The sequence below is a fragment of the Micropterus salmoides genome, unplaced genomic scaffold (assembly GCF_014851395.1).
Source record: "Micropterus salmoides isolate LMB-PRFRI ecotype aquatic unplaced genomic scaffold, ASM1485139v1 Ms_hic_scaffold_12, whole genome shotgun sequence".
NCBI classification, from domain to species: Eukaryota; Metazoa; Chordata; class Actinopteri; order Centrarchiformes; family Centrarchidae; genus Micropterus; species Micropterus salmoides.
Window position 1 is genome coordinate 4,095,669 of NW_024040263.1, and position 18,995 is coordinate 4,114,663.

Genomic DNA, 18,995 nt, shown 5'->3' on the forward strand with positions numbered 1-18,995 from the left:
TGCAGTAGCGCCCCCAGGAGAGGCTCCGGAACACCGACTAACTACATCAAGACCTACAACAAGATGGTTTATTTAGCAACTGTGGTAGAAGTATTCAAATAATTTCCTTAGTAAAATCAGCGATACCACACAATAGAAATACATTATATAGAATTACAAGTACTGGTCCTGCATACAATTTCACTTGGGCTAAGTAAAAGTACAAAAGTGTTATCAACTAAATGTACTCAAAGTATCTAAATTATTATTACAAGTATGTATCAGAATTGGCCCTGTGTTATATCATTATATTACTGGGCAGTAAGCATGTAAACAGTAGACCTGTTACCTGTTACAGCTGGTTGAGGTGAAGCTAATTTCAAACAACTTATAAACTTCTGGGGTAGTTTCCCCTTTCCCTAGCTATATACAATGTTGATGCCCTATGCACTATTAGCTCTAACTAGTATTTTTTGTTGCTAGTATCTACAGTATTGTCACTTGTAAATCTCTTACTGTATTGATGCTTTGTTGATGCTTGTATGTTGTTCCTCAAATGTAAATGGCATTGGATAAAAGCATCTGTCAAATGAGTAAATGTAAATGTAGTTAAATCTGTAACGTAGCATCATATTTTAAATACTGATTATGTTTTGTTTGTAACATCTTGATCTAAGAAGGAGTTATTAAAGCTGTCTAGTAAATATACAATAGTACAGTACAATACTGTAGTAGTGGAGTAGAGGTATAAAGTAGCATAAAATGAAAATACAAGTACCTTAAAATTGTACTTGAAAAAGTACAATTTTAGTAAAGTACTGTAGTTTGCCCCAGCTCCATCTGCTGATTGAGTTGAGTTGACTTGTCAATTCTAGTCTTTTGTCCTATGTAGTCATGACCCAAATTATTATGATCACCCCATGGACAAGCCAAATCTATTTATATATTTGCTATTTCGATCAAATTCAATTTGATAAAGGAGAAGTAAATGAACATGAGGCTCTCCACTTTTTCCCCTGCATTTATTTCCATTTTTATCAGTTTGTGACAATTGTTTTGATTTTGTTCATTGTGTTCATATTACCTTTGATTGTACAATTGAAAATATTTAAAAGCAAAGCAGATACAATTGGTGTTTTCTCTTTATTGAATTATAAATATCTCTCTGGAAATATACGTAATATACAAATTAAAATACAAATTAAGGAAATGACATTTATTCATTTAGCTGACGCTTTTATCCAAAGCGACTTACAATTGCACACATGGGTCACAGTGGGGGATTTAACCCAGGTCTCTCACACCAAAGGCTTGTGTCTTATCCATTGCGCCATCACCACTCGAGTTGTTAGGGGAATACAGATATTTAATTGAAGGAGATGATAAATAGCATATTGCTTTCACATGTGTTGTTGTCAGCTCAACAGACTTTCTGGTCATGGAAGTTGTTCTTAAATTCCAAACTTCAGTAATTTGTTTACGGGACAATCGATTTGAGAAGAGGAACACATCTAATGTAGGCAGTTAATTTACTTGATCATTTATAATGAGTCAACTTAAATACGAATCGGGTTCCCTAATAACGACAGATTAACTACTCTTCCTGCCAGTATAAGACAAACTCCAGTTTTTTCTTCCCTGACCTGGAGCTTGTACTGGGTTGAGGGACAACCCTGCTTTGATGAATGGCAGACCAACTCTGTGGAAACAATTTCAGCTTTATTTCATTCAGCCAGCACCTCTGTAGCCAAAAAAACATTACCACCAAAATCAGGAAACCCCCTTATGTGCCACCACTGCGTCCACAAAGTCAGCATCCCATCTTTTGTTTTCAGTCAGTTAATAAGTACCTCTGACTGGGAGCAAGAAACAAATTTATCGGTCTACATGGCAAACCGCAAGAACAAATACATCTTCAAATTGATTTTCTTCATGTCTGTGCGTTCAGACACAAGCTAAACAAGACAAATATCATTAAAGACAAGGGCTGTTTTTTCAAATTAAGTTGTGACTAACCCAAATATCACCCAATTTGATTTAATGCAGAACAGCAATAACATAGCCTCTGTCATTGTATAAGGAGTGTAAAACAAGACTCAAGTTTTATTATCACTCCATAAAACATTAGTTCAGCTGATCCACCATATTGTGACCTCCACCCAAGATGAGTCATACAGCTGAATCAAATCAAACACAGACCGCATGGCTGCACATTTGCCAGTTGTTTCAACCTAAACTGTGACAGGGAGGCTGAACAAATAGCAAAGCTCTGGGATTGCACAATAAAGGTGTGGATCAGAAATGTAGGCGCAAAAAAAATAATAAGAAAAATCAACAAAGATTTCTTTCTGCATAGAAGTTCCCCCAATCAAAGACTATACAAACATATTGTACATTATAACAAGGTAGATTACAGCTCAGGTTTTCTTTTGTACAAGTCCATACATACATCTTTCTTTCAGCTCTTGCAGTCTGTACATCTTGGTTACAAAAAATACATGCCGTTTTGAAGTATCTATGGACATAGAAACAAGAAATGTTTAATTTAAGGTAATTGAACAGTTTGAACAGAGCCTTACTGTAGTGACTAACTTGAGGTTCTGAACTGTCCGCACAGACGTCAACTTTGTCTGCCAGAAACAAATAATGCATTCAAACTTATGCAGACTCAAATCAAAATGCAGACAACATGATGACTGTGCTCCTTGTGCCTGACTAAAACTCAAGTGGGAAAATGATGACTGATCAAATCAGGTTACAATATTGAAATACATAAAAGAGCGGGTATATTTATATGTGTACATGTGTAATGGAGAAGTGCTCAATGGCGTCTCATTTTGACTTTGCGTCCTGAACTCTCCCGGTGTTTCTCAGAGTCTTGACCACGCTTCCAGTAGTTCTCTGAGCTGATAGTGTGACGCCGGTGACGGGAGAATGACGGATGTCTGTTCTCCTCTTTGTCCATCTCAAGAACTCTTGGCCTGGTGGAGGAAAAAGTTTGAGATGCCAAGTCAGACTTTGATCATCATTTACTGCACACTGCTTCATAATTGCAATTTACATGGCACATGCTCAGAAGGAGAATTGTTACAGCCTCCTCTATCTCCTTTGCACCAGTGTTTCTTAAGCCCCTTCCAGACAAGCAATACCTAACACGAGAGACAGAGACAGACAGAGAGAGAGACAGAGAGAGAGACAGAGAGAGAGACAGAGAGAGAGACAGAGAGAGAGACAGAGAGAGACAGAGAGAAAGAGAGATTTGTTAAAAAAAAAGGAATATCAAGAAAGAAGAGAGCTGACTGTTCTTTTACAGGCTGTATCACTGATGGATTTGAAATTATTTTGCCTTTGAAGTCTTAATTAATGAGCGCAAGAGACACTCACTCCCGCTTCTCACAGTGAAAGCACTAATACATATTCACATCAATTTAATCATTTAACATTATTATTGAGCAGATTCTGTTGCCTGTTTAATAAATCTGACAGTGCTTTAAGACTTTTTATAGACTGATCTGAGAAAATTAACTTTCTCAGTTTGTTAAACAGATGTGTTTAAGAGAATGATTGAGATACATATATCCTGCCTTCTAAGATCACTGATTACAGTGATCTTAGAAGGCAGGACAAGACGCACATTTCTCTGTTTTACACTGTACTACAATCTTCACGTTAATATGACTGCATTCAATTCAGACTTGTGCTGTGTAGATACGGAAATGTTACAAGGTAAAAGCTAGTAAGACTGTCAGAATTCCTTTTAATGACCGTAACATAGTAAAACACAGTATATCATTAAACTCAGTAAAAAAAAAAAATTTCCATCACAACTTCTACATAATAGTGACCAGGGTGGTTATTCAGTTATGATGTAGAGTAGATGTGTTAAATTGGCATCAGATGAACTTAAAGAGGAGCAAGTCTGAAAGGGGCTTTAAAAATGTCTGTTTATAATAACCACAAACTGACTCAAGTTGGGCAATGTCCAGGCAGAGTTGGGGGCATTTTGCTTCCGGTACAGATGAGAGGATGAAATAAGATCCAAGCAGTACAACTAAAGTAACACTGCAGTGATTAAAATGTGATGAAGATGGATTTTACTGTTTTGGAAAGTTCTCATGGAAGCAATCATGTTATATTTTGTCACACTGTTTGCGAGGAAAACAGTAGAAATATGGCGCTCGCATCGCCAAGTAATCTACCAGGAATGTGCGCTTGAACACGTTTAATTCATTTGATTGAACAACAGCAGGGATTTCTTTTGCCAGAGCTCTCGAAGTTGGCATTTCCACAATGTCAAAAATCACCTTAAGCAAATGAATGACAGGGCTGCATTTTTTTAACACTGGGGGTAAAATACCCAAGTGGGTGCCGACTGAACTCTAAATCATGTAGAGTTGATGCTGAGAGTGTTATGGTTTCCCTAAATCTTAATAAGGCTAATATGATATTAGGCTTCATATTGAATTATCAATATATATTTGATGTTAGGGTGGTGGCTCTTCCACAAGTCTGTTTCAATTGGACCCATTAAAACCTCTAGTGTGTCAGTATTTGTGGGCGTATACCTGTGAGCAGCATCGGGGTCTGCTCTGCGGTGAGAGCGTTTGGCTTTAAGAGGAGCAGGTCTCTCTGCAGGAGAAGACCTTAAAGGACTGTCAGAGTCCACTCGAGGTGCATCAGGTCTGGTCCTGGCAATCAGAGGAGGGAGCACAAGCAGATATGCATGGATCAAAGCAAGACTTCATACAAGATATTACTTTTCAAAACCATGGTATGATGACTTACTTTCTGAGGATGATAACTGCGCGCCGCTGCTTGATGTCTTGGGGTCGGATGCAATGGGTGATGTCATCGGCTGCATAGCCACTGAGAAAGAAGGATGCTTTAAGTGACAACGACTTCAGCCCTTCGCAACCTCACAAAACAGTAATACAAAAAATACATGATAGCAAACACAGCCATAGTCACCTGAGTACTGTGACACTCCCTCTGTTCACCGGTAGAACAAACACTGGCTCTGACACGCGGATTGGTTTGAACTGGAAGCGACAGCCGAAGCACAGCGCGCTGTCACTGAAGAAGGACACTGAGACGATGGGCCGTGCAAAGATGTGCTGAGGATCCACATGTGACACAATGCAGCCCCCTGGTTGATAATCATTGATGACTGCACTGTTGACAAAGCCTTCTGGGATCACTCCACTAGACACCAGAGGCTTGATCACCAGCTCATGTACCCAGCTCGGGATCTCATCCACTTCTCCTTTGCGGTACAGCCTCTCCTGACCCGGTCCACGCTTCTCTAGCTGGGATCCATATGTGTAGCCCTCCCCGAAGAAGTACTTGTTGCGGAGGGGTGCCCTATCCACTGTATGCTCACGGTAAAGTCCAGCCTCTCCTTGTGCAACCACCTCATCGATCTTCTCTTCAATGTGCGCACACTCCTCCGGTGTGAAGATGCTCTTCTGCAAGATGCTGCTCTTCACCCGGTGCGCCACCTGCTCCCTGAGCTCCACGCTGTCATCGCTGTGCTCATATTCGTCGTCGGAATCTCGAACCTTGCGCTTTCGACCTTTTCCGCTTCCGTTACTCGTCCCGTCCACGTATTTATTTTTTTCCTCGTCTCTGTGTGGAGTCATGGATTTGAGCTTCTCCCTCAGGTCAGAGTATCCGCTGGCTGCCATGTCAGCCTAAACAATATGCCCGGTGTTAGTGCGACGTGAGCTCTTAGCTAACAGATAGCATGCATCAGCGCTGCATTTTAGCAGTGTTTTAACCGAGGCTGATAATATGAACGGACAAGATGTCAAAAAGGAGTATTGAACGGTGGATATCACTAGTTTAAGAGACCACTCACTTTCACTCACAGCTGTGTCCAGCGCATAAAAGTAGCTAACGTTAACGTTAGCGAAGTTGCTCCGCCGCCCTGTCTATGCACAGAAACAGCAGTCTGGGGTGGCAATCTGTAGATTAAATTATCCGACGCCTAACTTACAAACAAGCAGAGCTGCGACAAACGCTGAGTCAACACTGCAACTAGGTTCTGCCAGCGGAGAGGCTAATGATAGCTAACCTTAGCCGTGCTGCTTGGCTACCAGCTAGCTAAACTAACCTGGCTTGGTCTGTCCGTTACCGCCTGGAAATATCGACAAACCACGCAGCAACATGTCACAGCTAAAGTCGGTACTCCGGAGACGTCTGAACTCAGGTTTTAACTCCAAGAGTCCAGGAAAAAACAGTGTTATATCCGCACAAGGCTTAATCACGATCAGCTTCTACTATGAAAACGTCTTCAAGAGAAAGGCTGAAAATACACTCGTGTAACCTTCCACAGATCTGCGCATGCTCAGTTATGAGGGAGGGAGGGGCTATCACGTGTACTGAGAAGAAGACACAAATCCATTTTGGGAGCCTTGAGGGGACACTTTAGACTACTGCTAATTTTGTCCCTTCTTATTTACTTTCTACAGTTCACACTGTCCATTTAAGTGGTTATGGTAGTCTTTATGTTAATGTAATTAATGGTATTGATTTGAAGCTTTATTTATATTTATAAATCTTAAATGTTTGCACTATTTTCTTTCCACCACCCATCCAGTATTGTATCTAACTCTTGTACTAAGAAACATGACATGTTTTATATTTTAAAGCATTTTTAAGTAAATTATCAGAACTTCTATGTTTTATATCTTTGTAAATTGAATAGGTTTCAGACTGTTGGTCAAACAAATATGTGGTTTTGAGATGTTACCTTGTGCTCTAGGGACATTTGATGGCCATGTTTTAGGCCTTTTTATTATTTTCTGAGATTTAACAGTTTATTGAGAAAATAATCTATAGATTCAATAATAAAAAGTGCCCACTTTACACATCAAAACACAAACTGACATATTGAAAGTGCTTGTCCAATTAACAGTCCAAACCCCAGATATATTCAGTTAAATATCATAATCAATTCAGGAAAAATTGCAAATTAATTTTTTTTGGACCAACTAATCAATTATTTTGTCTCTTAAACTCCTAAAACCATTTTTCACTATTTTCTGGGATTGTTCAGATTAAACTTAGTTGTTAAGATTAGTAGTTACATGCAAAAACAATTAATAAAGAAAACTTGCAGCCCTGCCTGAGAAATTGTTCATTAAAATTGATTGATTTATTGATATCCATGAAAACATTTAGTTATGCCATTTTATACTGATATCTCCTCATACCAAACACTTTTTAAAATTATCATTGTTTGATCCTTTTAATCACTCAGTGCAGTTGTGCTCATATCTCTTTAAAGTAGTAGTTTATTTTATTTTGATAAAATACTCTTTACAAAACAAGAAAGTTAATGCATTAATATTGGTTGAATACAACAATTGTTTACACTAGCATCAAGTCTTACAGTAATAGTATCAATAAAAATATAAAAAAACATGTTACATATCCGTTATAAAACTTTGTAATGACAAGGCACAGGCCTATGACGCTTTCTCAGTGTTCATTAACAGCTTATGTACAGATAAAACATCTTTAGTGTTTAATCAATTAAAACTACAATTATAAAGGTGTCAACCTGAAAGAAAAATTAACTTATATTGACTCACAATATTCTCACTGTCTTCAGGATGCATTTTGTTTAGTTAATGCAGAATAATAATAAAGTAAAAGTGTGACTAACTTCAGGGCAAACTTACACATATGATATCAGTGTGTGTGTGTGTGTGTGTGTGTGTGTGTGTGTGTGTGTGGCACACACAATATACACCTTAAGACAAGAAGAGGTAGAGTATTTTTAAGAGTTTCATCTAATGTATGTGAGTAATCATACAAGTTTGTGCGTACAATTAAACAAGAGCATGTGTTATAACATGGTGATTTCACTGGGTGGCAGGGTTAGTCTCTTCTCCCGCACAGACATCATGTTTTCCACCTGCATGGCGATGACTCGACACAACTCCAGGCCCTGTAGACAAACGCAGTGGACGTAAGTACAGAGACTGCAACGTAGCAGCTCCGCTGAAAATGATCATGTGTGGCCTCTGAACAGTGTCCTTGTCTGCGTTTGCGTCATACCTGCTCCAGCTGCAGCTGAATGACCCGCTGTGTGTTCGTGTCCCCCAGGGTGAGGTCTACATATGGGTAACTCGTTCCAGCATTGGGCCTCTGGGTGCGGCTGGACTGTATCTCCACCAGGGGGACCACTGCCATCAGCTCCTGCAACACAGAGACCAAACATTATAACAAACATCTGTCTTCTGGAAAAATATGACTCTACTTCTGGGCTCATGTTTCAGTCACGATGAGATGAGTCATTTCAGTGCTTGACGATCCTGAATGTGCGTGTGCGTGGTTCCTTACATGTGTATTTTTGTGCAGGAAGTGGAGACCATGTTGACTGACAGCGACAATACAGGGGGCGTAGAAGGTGGTGGAGCTGCTGCTCTGGATGTAGAAGAACGAGGAGCCAAACATGGGGAATGCACTGACAAGCCCTGCATGCACAAAAAACACAAAATTTAACAAGAGTGAGCACAGACATTTTTGTTCTTTGGGGAGCAACCAAATAAATTGGTCTTTGTTCAAGAGGTGCCTCGCATATTTTACACATCCAGTCCAGTTTATTCCTTATGATGAGTCCTACAGTTGTATAATGTCTTCTGTGGCTCTGGAGGAGCTTTGTCAAGTCTGAACAAAATCAGACATCAGGCTTATCTCGGCTTGGGATTGGAGACTACACATTTTTCAACAGCTGGATTTGACAAAAACAGACTCTCTTAATTTATTCGCATACAATTGATTTTCTTGAAAATGTACCATATCAAAATAGGCTATATACTGCAAAATAACATTATGGATTTTTATTTATCCATTTATCCAGTCCAGTTGTTACACATATGTTATGATATGTAAAAAAAAAAAAAAAAGGAAAAAAAAAGGAAAATCTGACCAGTTCAGTCCAAATTACAGTTTAACCAGTGGTGCCTCCTCTTAATGTGAATGGAAATCTTACCCAAAAACTGTGCTCTGGCTTGATGTGGGTTCAAGGTCTGCACTTGCTGCATGTGCTGGGTCACCATGGTAACCCACTGCTGGGGTGGCTGCTTTTTGAACAGAGGTGTGGCGATGTACTCCGATAATTCATGTCTGGAGGAGAAAATAAAAGAAACCAAATCTAAGATAAACAGAAGTCAGCTTCGCTCAATGATTTCTCAGCATTTCGCAGAATGATTTTACTCGGTGAGCTGTTCTGTTCTGCTGTCGGCTCTGTGTGTGGGAAAGAGACTCTGATAACAATAGTAAGAGCATGAGAGGACATGAGTTTTTACAGTTGAGAAAAAGAAAGTGTCATGCACAAAAACCATTGACTACAATGCATTCTGGTCCTTCAACAATGAGCTTCTTTCTGTACGGTTGTTGAACATCAGTGGAAAAATATCTATTGCAGCTTCATGATGTATGAAGCAGTTTATTTTTATTGTATCTATATAAAAGCTTACTGTGCTTGTCTGTATTAAGGACACACCTTTTCTTTCTATCTTTTCACTATTATTGTTCATTTTAATAACAAATTTTCTTTTTTTATTAATTATTTATTAGTTTGCTCTGCTACACCCTCAACAGTAAAAATACGGTGAATTAGGGATCATGAACCCAGCAATTATATGATTAATAAGTAAAATGAAGAAGAAAGTATTAAAAATATTGTTAGATTATCTGTAACACTGTTTTATCATTTGATCACTGACTCTAGAAGCTATATTGTTAAACATTCTGCCTTGTGGCTGAAGAACCATTCTTTACTCATTGTTTTCTCACATGCTGGGGATGAAGATGATGTCTTTGGCTCTGTGCTGCAGAGCTGCCAGTTTGGAGATCTGGTGGAACTGTTGCTCGCTCACTTTTCCATGTGGAAGGACATTTAGCAGGCCTTTACGGTAGTCTGGCAGGATCTAAATATAGACACAAAAACAGTTGCATACACATGCACACACACATGTAGGTAACATACTGTATGTATGTGAAACAGCACCTGGGGTACCTGGTTATAGTGCATGGCGACACAGAGCTCGTTCTCGAATTTGAGGGGCTGAGTCCAGATGACTCGCCTGAACCAGAAGCTATAGTTGGTGTCAACCAACTCTGCCTCTGTCGCAACATCCAGGATGTACTCGTGCTTGTTCAGAGGACGCACATTTTGACCTGGGCATACCCACACACGTAATGTAACTTTTTACACAGAGATCTACAGTACAAATGTATCTATATATGAACTTAAACTAGTCTCCATTAAAAATTCCTATTTGTTATTATGAAGGATTTGATAATCTAATAATCTGACTTTTAGTAGCCAAAAAAACTTAAAATACAATATAAACTACTGACACACATAACGTGACATCATGTTGATATTTGTACAGCCACATGTTGTGTGACCTGCTGTGCTTTTGAATAGCACACAGGCAAGAGCAGCTGCCAGCATGTGGAAATGCTAAATTAGTTTAAAAAACAGCAACAGAATGCTGCAGAATGAGTCCCATGTGCGTGCTTCAAGTGTGTTGGAGCTTTCAGCACTGAAAACTGGATAAATGATTCCTTTGTGCAAAGCTTTGTGTTTGATAATTTGTGCATGTTTTCATGTATATACACACACATATATATATATATATATATATGTGTGTGTGTGTGTGTGTATATATACACATATATACATACATACATATACATTCATGTGTATATATAAATACATACATTATATATATATATACAGCGTGAAAATGAAAGGGACTTTAACATCTTAGCAGAGGAAAAATGCATACTGGATAGCTTTTGGCAGAGACTCAGTGTTGAGATATCGGTATCGGAAATGACAAGGTGATATCAAGCCATCTTGTTATTTTGCCAAGACAGCCTTATCACGACTCATGAACATGAGTGACTTCTCCCACTGCTAGAAACCAGAGAACAGACTGATATGTGATCTGTGAGTGGATCTGCTTCACTGACAATGACAAGAAGATTGACTATGTGCACTAATGCAATGGTTAATGTGTGATTGAGTGTGAGCGATAGAGAATAGATGTCTGTGAGAATACCTCTATTGGTGACTAAAAATATGGCATATTCTTCCATGGCCTCCAGTCTGTGCAAACTCATCTCATAACACAGCTCCTCAATCACCTCCAGGGCAACCTGAAAAACACAAAAATATCAAATCATGAAAACACACGCATCACAGCTATCTCCTCAAAGACGAAACTGAACTGACAACACTGAACACTTACAGAGCACGTTTTGATTTTCACGTGACGTTCAATGCCTCCAGGAAAGAGAAACAGCTGACGTTTTGAACTACGTCCCGCCTGCGGAATTACAAACACAATGTTTACTGTACATACACTGGACATGCTGGATTATGGCTAATTTTTTCAGGACCTTAACACACCTAACCCTACATATATAGTGGAGGAAAGTTACTACGTATACATTTTAACTGCTCTTATATTGATCCTTGTGGTTTACCTTGACATACATAATATTGTATCAGTTTATAAAGTTTCAGTTCAGTTTTTACATATTAAACTACACAAACGATGAAGACAACAAACTAATCCTATGAAAAGAACAAAACCAACAATGTGTTCATCTCTCATTACATTTTGACTTCCCTACCCTGTCTGTGACACTCTGCCTCAAGCCTGTTTGTTCCCAAGTTTCATTTTTAAAGTTATTTCCTAAAAATGAGTGCACTGTAGTTTTGGGTAAATGTTACTCAAACCGTAGCAAAAGTGTCTTTGTTGGGAGGTTTCACGCTACAGTGCCCTTGTTCTCTGTAATGACAGTCTTGCTGCTGCTCTCCCTGCCTTTAGGCTATCTATGTACAGTATACAGATGAAAGGGCGGGGAGGTCCCAAAATAGAAACATACTGCCAAACATAGTTACTGCAGATCGATAAATTTCTTTGACTAAAGTGGTCCTGACTTAACTTTAGATACACAGACAAAACTTAATGGTTTTGGTCTTTTCATGAGATTCGTGACAATAAGAACAGGAAAAATCACCAGCCTTTCCCTTCAAAATGAGTTCCAACTCAACCAGCTACCATATTAATTTGCAGCGTCCATCTATAATAGTAATCCTATAACATAACATATACAAAAATATAGATCTGAATGTGGCTATTCTGCATAATGAGTATCTTCACTTTTCCTTCTAATACTGCTGCTACTGTTTAGCTTTTATGTGTAATGGAGTATCTTTACACTGGATATTTACTAGTTTCATTTAAGTAAAGGATCTGAATTGTTCTTCCACCACCACTGCAGATAAATAAAATAAGGCACTGACCATCATAGCCTTCAGCTCCATGCTGTTAGGTGGAACAATGCGTCCACCATACTGGAACGTCTTCTTCAGGTTCTGCTCACATGCTTTAGCGATGCCTAACACATTTAAAGAAAACATTACATGCTGGTTGCTTTGGTAACGCGTACAGCAGATTTACACTTGGTGATGTGTGTGTTTTTACCCTGATACTGTGCTCCTGCACTGCGAGAGGCTTGCTGCAGGTATTTCAGCAGGAAGGGCTTGAGGACTTCAGAGCAGCGGTGGAAAGCAGTCAGAATGTACAGTAGCCTCCAGCCTCGTTGGCAACTATCCCTGTGCAACACGGGGGTGCACAGACACACTCAGGATTACAGGCTCGGGGGAAAAAGAGGGGTGTAGTGTGTGACGGTTTGTGGTGTGTACGTTATTAATGTGTTAAAATAGACTTACGGTTTGGAGCTGGTGTTAGCGGTAAGCTGTTTGAGGAGTTGGCAGTAAGCCTCATCCCTCATCAATGTGAACTCTCCTATGAGCTGAGGGGAGGACACACACACACACACACACACACACACACACACACACACAAACAAATATTAGCGAACTGTCTAAGAGAAAATTGTAGCCTGAGAGGAAACTGTGTGTATTTACCTTGAGGAAAGTGCTGATCACTTCCTGCTCTGTCGATCCCCTTGACGGAGAGTCACCCATGAAACGCATCACCGCTACATGAATTACACAACCAGGACACAAACACACACATGACCGCACAGAGGTCAACAACATTTAAGCCTTGAATATCAGCAGGGCTGCCCCCAATAGTCGACTAAACCGTCAATGAAAAGAGGCTTAGTCGACCAAGTTTTCACTGGTCAGTTAGTCGCAGAAAAAAAGCACAAACGAAAGTTTCAGGGGATTGTTGCAACACGGACCTTTTCTCTTATAACACGGAAGTCACTTACCGGCGCATTGCTTGTTGGTGCCATGGATGTGGATCTTATTATACATTCTTAGTCGCGGGTGTATTAGCATGTATGGCTCTGCTCAGTTAGCGGTCCTATTAGCTGACTACACCTGGATTAGGATGTTGGAGAATCAGGGGAGTGTTTGTTTACCCCACTAACAAAGAAGCTTTGGACTGCCAGGAGGAAGAGATTTTCAGGCCCCGGGCAAGGGACCCAGCAGGAATGATGCCAGGGAGCGGCGCCAGAATGAGCACCAGAACCGGAGCAGAGCGAGCGGGCAATAGAAATGGGATCAGCAGCCTCAAAGTGAACATGGCTAAACAGACTGAGGCTAGTTTGACGACTACAAATACAATACAGAGGTGATTTACAGTGGCTCTGACCAGAACTTGTACTCCGGGACGACAAAGACATGGCGGGATCAGGCAGGGAGCAGAGAGGCGTTACACCAGAGCAAAGCGAGTTTGTAAGTAACAATTTTACTTTAAACATTATTTGTCAGCTTTGGAACTCAAACCATTTATGATGCCGCCAAAACATATATTTAAAGAATAAAATTAATATCATAAACGTGCAACATCTAGTCAACTAATGGCTTGAACTAACGACTACCAGTCGACTAGGAAACTCTTTAGTCGGGGGCAGCTCTACATATCAGATTTTGTAGAGCAATCCGGCACTTGAGTACTTAAAATCAAAATGTTTCATGTCAACAGAGGATGAAACAGAGCCCAGATGTAATAAGAGTAATGTAATAAAATAATGCAATTAGAGAGAATTAGAAAGTTTAGCGAAGGTGGGAACTTACACAGGAAGAGATCAGCTGCAACTCTGTTCATGGCTGGATCCGTAAACTCTATCAGAGACTCAGTCAGAGGAGTCTGCAAAGGAGAAAATCATACGTCAGAAAGGCGTTATATAAACAACCCAATAACCCCAAAACAACATAAAGTTATGAGAATATAGAGTGCTAAGATGTTTTAAGTTATAGCAAGACGAAAGGCACCTTGGAGAACTTGATCATTTCAGTGGGCTCTCTGGAGTCTCTGTTCTTGCTTTTGCTCTTCAGGGAATCTCTGAGAACAGAGTCAGTCACAAAGTGCAGCCTTTAGATTCAAACAGTGTTGGAAGAAGCTTAATTTAATTCAAAAAAATTAAAGAAGCATTAGCACAAAGATGTATTAAATTATACTCCATATGCAGATAACCGTCAGTCTTAATCAGTCTATTTTAGTATTTACAAGATACAACAGGGTACAAGGTAGATTTATTTGTCATATTACAACAGGTTGTTGAGTGAAATTGAGTCTGTAACTCCCTTCTGCTTCGTAGCAGACAATATACATTACTATAAAAGCAATCATAATAAAAATGGTAAACAGAAATAAACTATATTCAGTGGAGGATGAATTTGAGTTTTAAGTCTGATAGCTTGGGGGGAAAAGCTGCTCTGCAGTCTGGTGCTGCAGCAGAAACTCCTCTTTCTCTTCCCAGAAGGCAGCAGGGTGAACAGGCTGTGGCTGGGTGGGTACTGACTTTTAGTATCCTTTGGGCTCTGCATAGGCACCTCACCTCACCGATATCACTGATGATAAAATTGTACTTAAGTATAGTACTTGAGTAAATGTACCACTGGAGTTGAGGTGGTCTCCGTGTGAGGTTAGTGTTTTTTTGTGTGTTTGTTAGGATTTCCCTGTTTGTGCAAATGTTTTCCTTTGTCTCACCCCCTCCCATTGGTTCCCTGTCTGAAGTACTTCTTGGCAAACTCCAACATGTCATATTTACTGTCCTGCAGCATCCTCTCATCCAGATCTCCATCAGAAAAGCCATCAAGGCAAACCTTCTGAAAATCAAAGACTGACAGTGAGAAACCGATACTTACACAAAACATACTGTATGTGAGCATGTGTGTGCCTGTGTACCTCAATTGTTTGATCTATCTCATGTGCAGCCATGGTGGATGCCACGGCAACGGCGACAGCTGATGACACGGCGAACTGTCCCGCTCCTCCTCGAGGCTCTGCCTTGCGGTCCAGTGGGAGCGACAGGAAGTCAGGAGGCGCAATAGGATGGACGCACTCGCCCGGGAATGCACCGGAGCGGCCGAACACGGCACCAAACTTCCAACCTGACACAAACAGACACAATCGTACATACGCACAAACACTTGGGTGCATTGTGCCCTGAAACAACCCACACCTCTGCTGTAAGTCCTGACCACTATCTGCCTTTCCTCTAACAAGAGGTCAGCTTCTTATTTAAACAAGTCAGATCCTTATCTGCATGCTTTTCTGTCTCATTTACAAGACTTAACAGACTAGCCACTACATGCCTAAATCCAAATTGTTTTTAAGCGATGTTTAGCTCATTGCTTTTTGGTTGGTTCATTTACTTTTTGTTGACTTGAATTTGAAAAACTTTTTTTGAGGAATACTTAATACAGCTTGGATCTTACATTCGTACTTTTAATATTATTAAAGTTAATGTCTTTATAAGTGTTGCCTTTTTACCACTTTAAAGATGATAACAGATTTCATTGGATTGTATGGTGGAGGATGGATTTAGATTAATTAAATCTGACCATATTGTGCTATCTGAGGATAATTTTTTTATCACAGTAAAAATGTGCGTGGAAGCACATGCTCAGTTTGTCCTATCTATTATCCTATCTGTTACAAAATGGAATGACGTGACTTCTCCTCATCTCAGATCTTCATCTAGTTTCATATTTTGTGTCCTCAAGAAATGACATGAATCAATATTCTTCAAATTGAATTGCCATCTTTCTTTGCCATCTGAAGATAATTTTCTGATACACTATTGCATTTAAGAGTGCTGTAGGCACAGTCAGTATCACTACAGCTATTTCTCCCTGGCTTAGAATACTGGCAGACCTCCGCGGTACATGGACACAGTCCAGGTAAGAAAATCTTTCAAAGTCAGTCTGAACTGTCACCTTGTTTATTTTTGCGCCGCGGGCAGAAAGGTGACATTTATAGATCTGATTTGTTTTATATTAAAATTCAGGGATTCAATGAACACTCACCAAAGTCTTGTGTGTCTCTTTTCAGATCTTCCAAAAACACCACCTTCTTCCTCACCACACAGCCGTAGCTGTGACCTGGAGGAGACAGACACAAACACACACACGCTTGGATCATAGATTGACTCAGAAGATAACAGGATTTCTACTACATGTACCACAGTGTCTCACCCTTCTCCAGCCCGTCCATAACCTGCAGCCTGATGATGTCACCTTTGTGAAAACTGAGCATCGAGCGGTCGTCTGTCACAAAGTTTCGCTCTGCAATCACATAGTCTGAGTCCTGCAAGACAGAAAAACACACACCAAGGGATAGTCTCACACTGTTACATGTTATTGTACTTTTATTTACATGAACAATAATTGGACTGAAGTTTAGCCTCAACTTTCCTCATCTACCACGGCTTCAGTCAGTGATTTTCCATATATCACATAAACCTCAGAAAACTTTTTTATATTCAGTATGTGCAGATAGAAGGAGTCCATGGTTACAGCTGTTACTCCAGCTGTCCAGCTTTAACCATTGGCGCCATTCAAATACATATTTTGTACACTGGTGGACAGAACAAGTGTGTGTGTGCAGTACCTTTTTGATCTCACTGATGAAGGTGTCTATGAGATGTTTGACTTGTGGTGCCTTGGCTGAGAACAGGATCAGTTTCTCATTAGTCAGATTGAACTCCAGCATGTTCTCAGAGGGGATGGTTACAAACAGGATGTCTGCGTAGCTGAAACAATACAGTGCAATACGGTAATATGATTAGGCTGAAGCTGTATTGAAGTATTGATCAATCTACACACAAATGAATCTTCTCCTGAAGACATATATATTATATTTGAATTTTTGTCTGTGATTTACAACTCATCTGGCACTGACTGAACTGTAAAATATACATATATGGAATACCAAACCAGATATACAGTAAGAAGTAAGAAGTAAAAATATATATAGAAAAAAATGCTAATAAGTATTTAGAAAAAACAGCACATACGTGTAGGGTCGAAGGACTCTAAAGTAGTCTGGAGCTGCAGCGTTGCTTTTTACGGTCTTTAACAGCTTCATGCCGCTGTGGGACACTGACAACACCTGCACACCTGTTCCTACACTTCCCTGCACACACACAAGATCATAAACACATACACACATACACAAAGATGTTTAAAGAAATGTATATAACACACTAAGTAATTATAATCCTCTGATGATTTACCACCCTCACCGATGCAGGGAACAGACGGGAGAAGTATATTTCCCAGGTTTCCCTGGCTGCCGTGACGATAGTTTTCTTCACATGTTCCTCCACTGGATCCATATTCTGTTCAACCCCGTGTTTAGCTGTCATTCACACAAACAGACACAAGAACTCATGAATGTCAAAGAGACATGTCTGAATTAGAGCATACGGTCTTAAAAAACGTCTGCAGGAAGAACAGACAGACTACCGAAAAGAGCTTTCATTTTCTGCCTTTCATCCTTGGTGATGCGAACACACGCCTCTGACAGAGTGTCATTCACTATCTGCAGGAGAGAAGAAAAGACAAGAGGTAATGTTAGAAATATTTTAGTATGACTTTTCTGTTGTCAGGTAAAAATATGCAGCACAATTGGAAAAAAAGGTGAATGAATTAACAAAGGCATTTAATTAAAAAAAACGTTGGCATGGATATTAGACAAATGCGTTTATCTGTTGATGTTATCTCCATACATTCAGTTACCTGTTTGAATATGAGGTCCAGCACCAGAGGATTGTTGAAGCTGTCTTTTGGATAAAAAACCTGCAATAGAAAGAAAATTACTTACAATAGAATTGATTTCAAACATTTTGACAGTGTATCATGATGTTTTTTTGTACATATACACACACCTCCTTCCTGAGGTACAGTCTCCAGGGAACATTGGTGTAGGTGTAGTGCTCTTCATTGGTGCTCTGATGCAGCTGTGTCTGGATGGTCTCTGTCTCTACAGGAAGCTCTCGAGAAACTGCACCAAATAGGTCACGTCATATTTTAGTTTTAGTTTTATTTCAGAATCAGAATCAGCTTTATTGCCAGGTATGTGTACACATACGAGGAATTTGACTCTGGATTGCACAATGCTCACAATGTGATTACTTACAATAATACAATAAGACAATAATAATCAAACACAGGCTACAGTATAGAGAACACATATATATACACACTATGAACAAAAACAGACAGATTGAGACAATAGTGCAATGAGCAGAGTGCAAAGGATGCAGGAGAAAATTATTATTACCATTAATGTTATTATTATGTACATGTCAGAGATGGATGTGATATACAGGTGCACATACACATACATGCATACATGTCCACAGTGTGATGAGTGCAAAGAATGCTGGAATAAGTAAGTATTATGTACAGGTGTTATGTACATGAGGTAGGTGGATTTGGTACACAGTATATACAATATACAATATGAACAGTATGAACAGCATGAACAGCTCTGAAATAGAGAATGATGAAGAAATAGTAAGTGGTATCCAGCAAACAGGTGGCAGAGTTACTGGGTTATTGCACAGGAATGGTTCCTGACATTGTGAGTCAGAGTCAGCTGTTCATCATAGTGATGGCTTTTGGGAAGAAACGGTTCTTGAGTCTGTTGGTTTTGGCGTACAGTGCTCTGTAGCGCCTACCAGAGGGGAGGAGCTGGAACAGGTTGTGTCCGGGG

The 18,995-nt window shown here is 39.8% G+C and overlaps 2 protein-coding genes and 1 long non-coding RNA gene across 3 annotated transcripts in view; 1 reads left to right on the plus strand and 2 right to left on the minus strand.

Moving 5' to 3' along the window:
* Positions 1–1,103: 1,103 nt before the first annotated feature.
* Positions 1,104–6,317, minus strand: alkbh5 (alkB homolog 5, RNA demethylase). The gene is made up of 5 exons (XM_038712930.1): positions 5,837–6,317; positions 4,948–5,669; positions 4,765–4,845; positions 4,545–4,667; positions 1,104–2,960 (listed from the first exon to the last, which is right to left on the minus strand). The coding sequence occupies exons 2-5, from the start codon at positions 5,661–5,663 to the stop codon at positions 2,801–2,803; spliced, it is 1,080 nt and encodes a 359-aa protein (XP_038568858.1). The 5' UTR covers positions 5,664–5,669; positions 5,837–6,317; the 3' UTR covers positions 1,104–2,800.
* Positions 6,318–7,256: 939 nt separating this feature from the next.
* The window catches only part of myo15ab (myosin XVAb), a 53,484-nt gene continuing 41,745 nt past the window's right edge, over positions 7,257–18,995 (minus strand). Inside the window, 24 exon segments of the mRNA XM_038712929.1 lie at positions 7,257–7,933; positions 8,044–8,184; positions 8,329–8,462; positions 8,981–9,114; positions 9,787–9,920; positions 10,010–10,170; positions 11,064–11,160; positions 11,253–11,330; positions 12,317–12,411; positions 12,498–12,628; positions 12,746–12,828; positions 12,944–13,017; positions 14,066–14,138; positions 14,264–14,333; positions 14,982–15,100; positions 15,180–15,385; positions 16,304–16,378; positions 16,472–16,583; positions 16,887–17,028; positions 17,293–17,411; positions 17,521–17,636; positions 17,744–17,819; positions 18,017–18,076; positions 18,166–18,281. Of these exon segments, the coding sequence (XP_038568857.1) occupies positions 7,832–7,933; positions 8,044–8,184; positions 8,329–8,462; positions 8,981–9,114; positions 9,787–9,920; positions 10,010–10,170; positions 11,064–11,160; positions 11,253–11,330; positions 12,317–12,411; positions 12,498–12,628; positions 12,746–12,828; positions 12,944–13,017; positions 14,066–14,138; positions 14,264–14,333; positions 14,982–15,100; positions 15,180–15,385; positions 16,304–16,378; positions 16,472–16,583; positions 16,887–17,028; positions 17,293–17,411; positions 17,521–17,636; positions 17,744–17,819; positions 18,017–18,076; positions 18,166–18,281 (2,648 nt within the window). The 3' untranslated portion in view covers positions 7,257–7,831.
* On the plus strand, positions 13,239–15,292 carry LOC119898732. Its single transcript, XR_005443626.1, has 3 exons — positions 13,239–13,723; positions 15,053–15,120; positions 15,209–15,292. It is a non-coding gene; the product is annotated as an uncharacterized LOC119898732 (long non-coding RNA).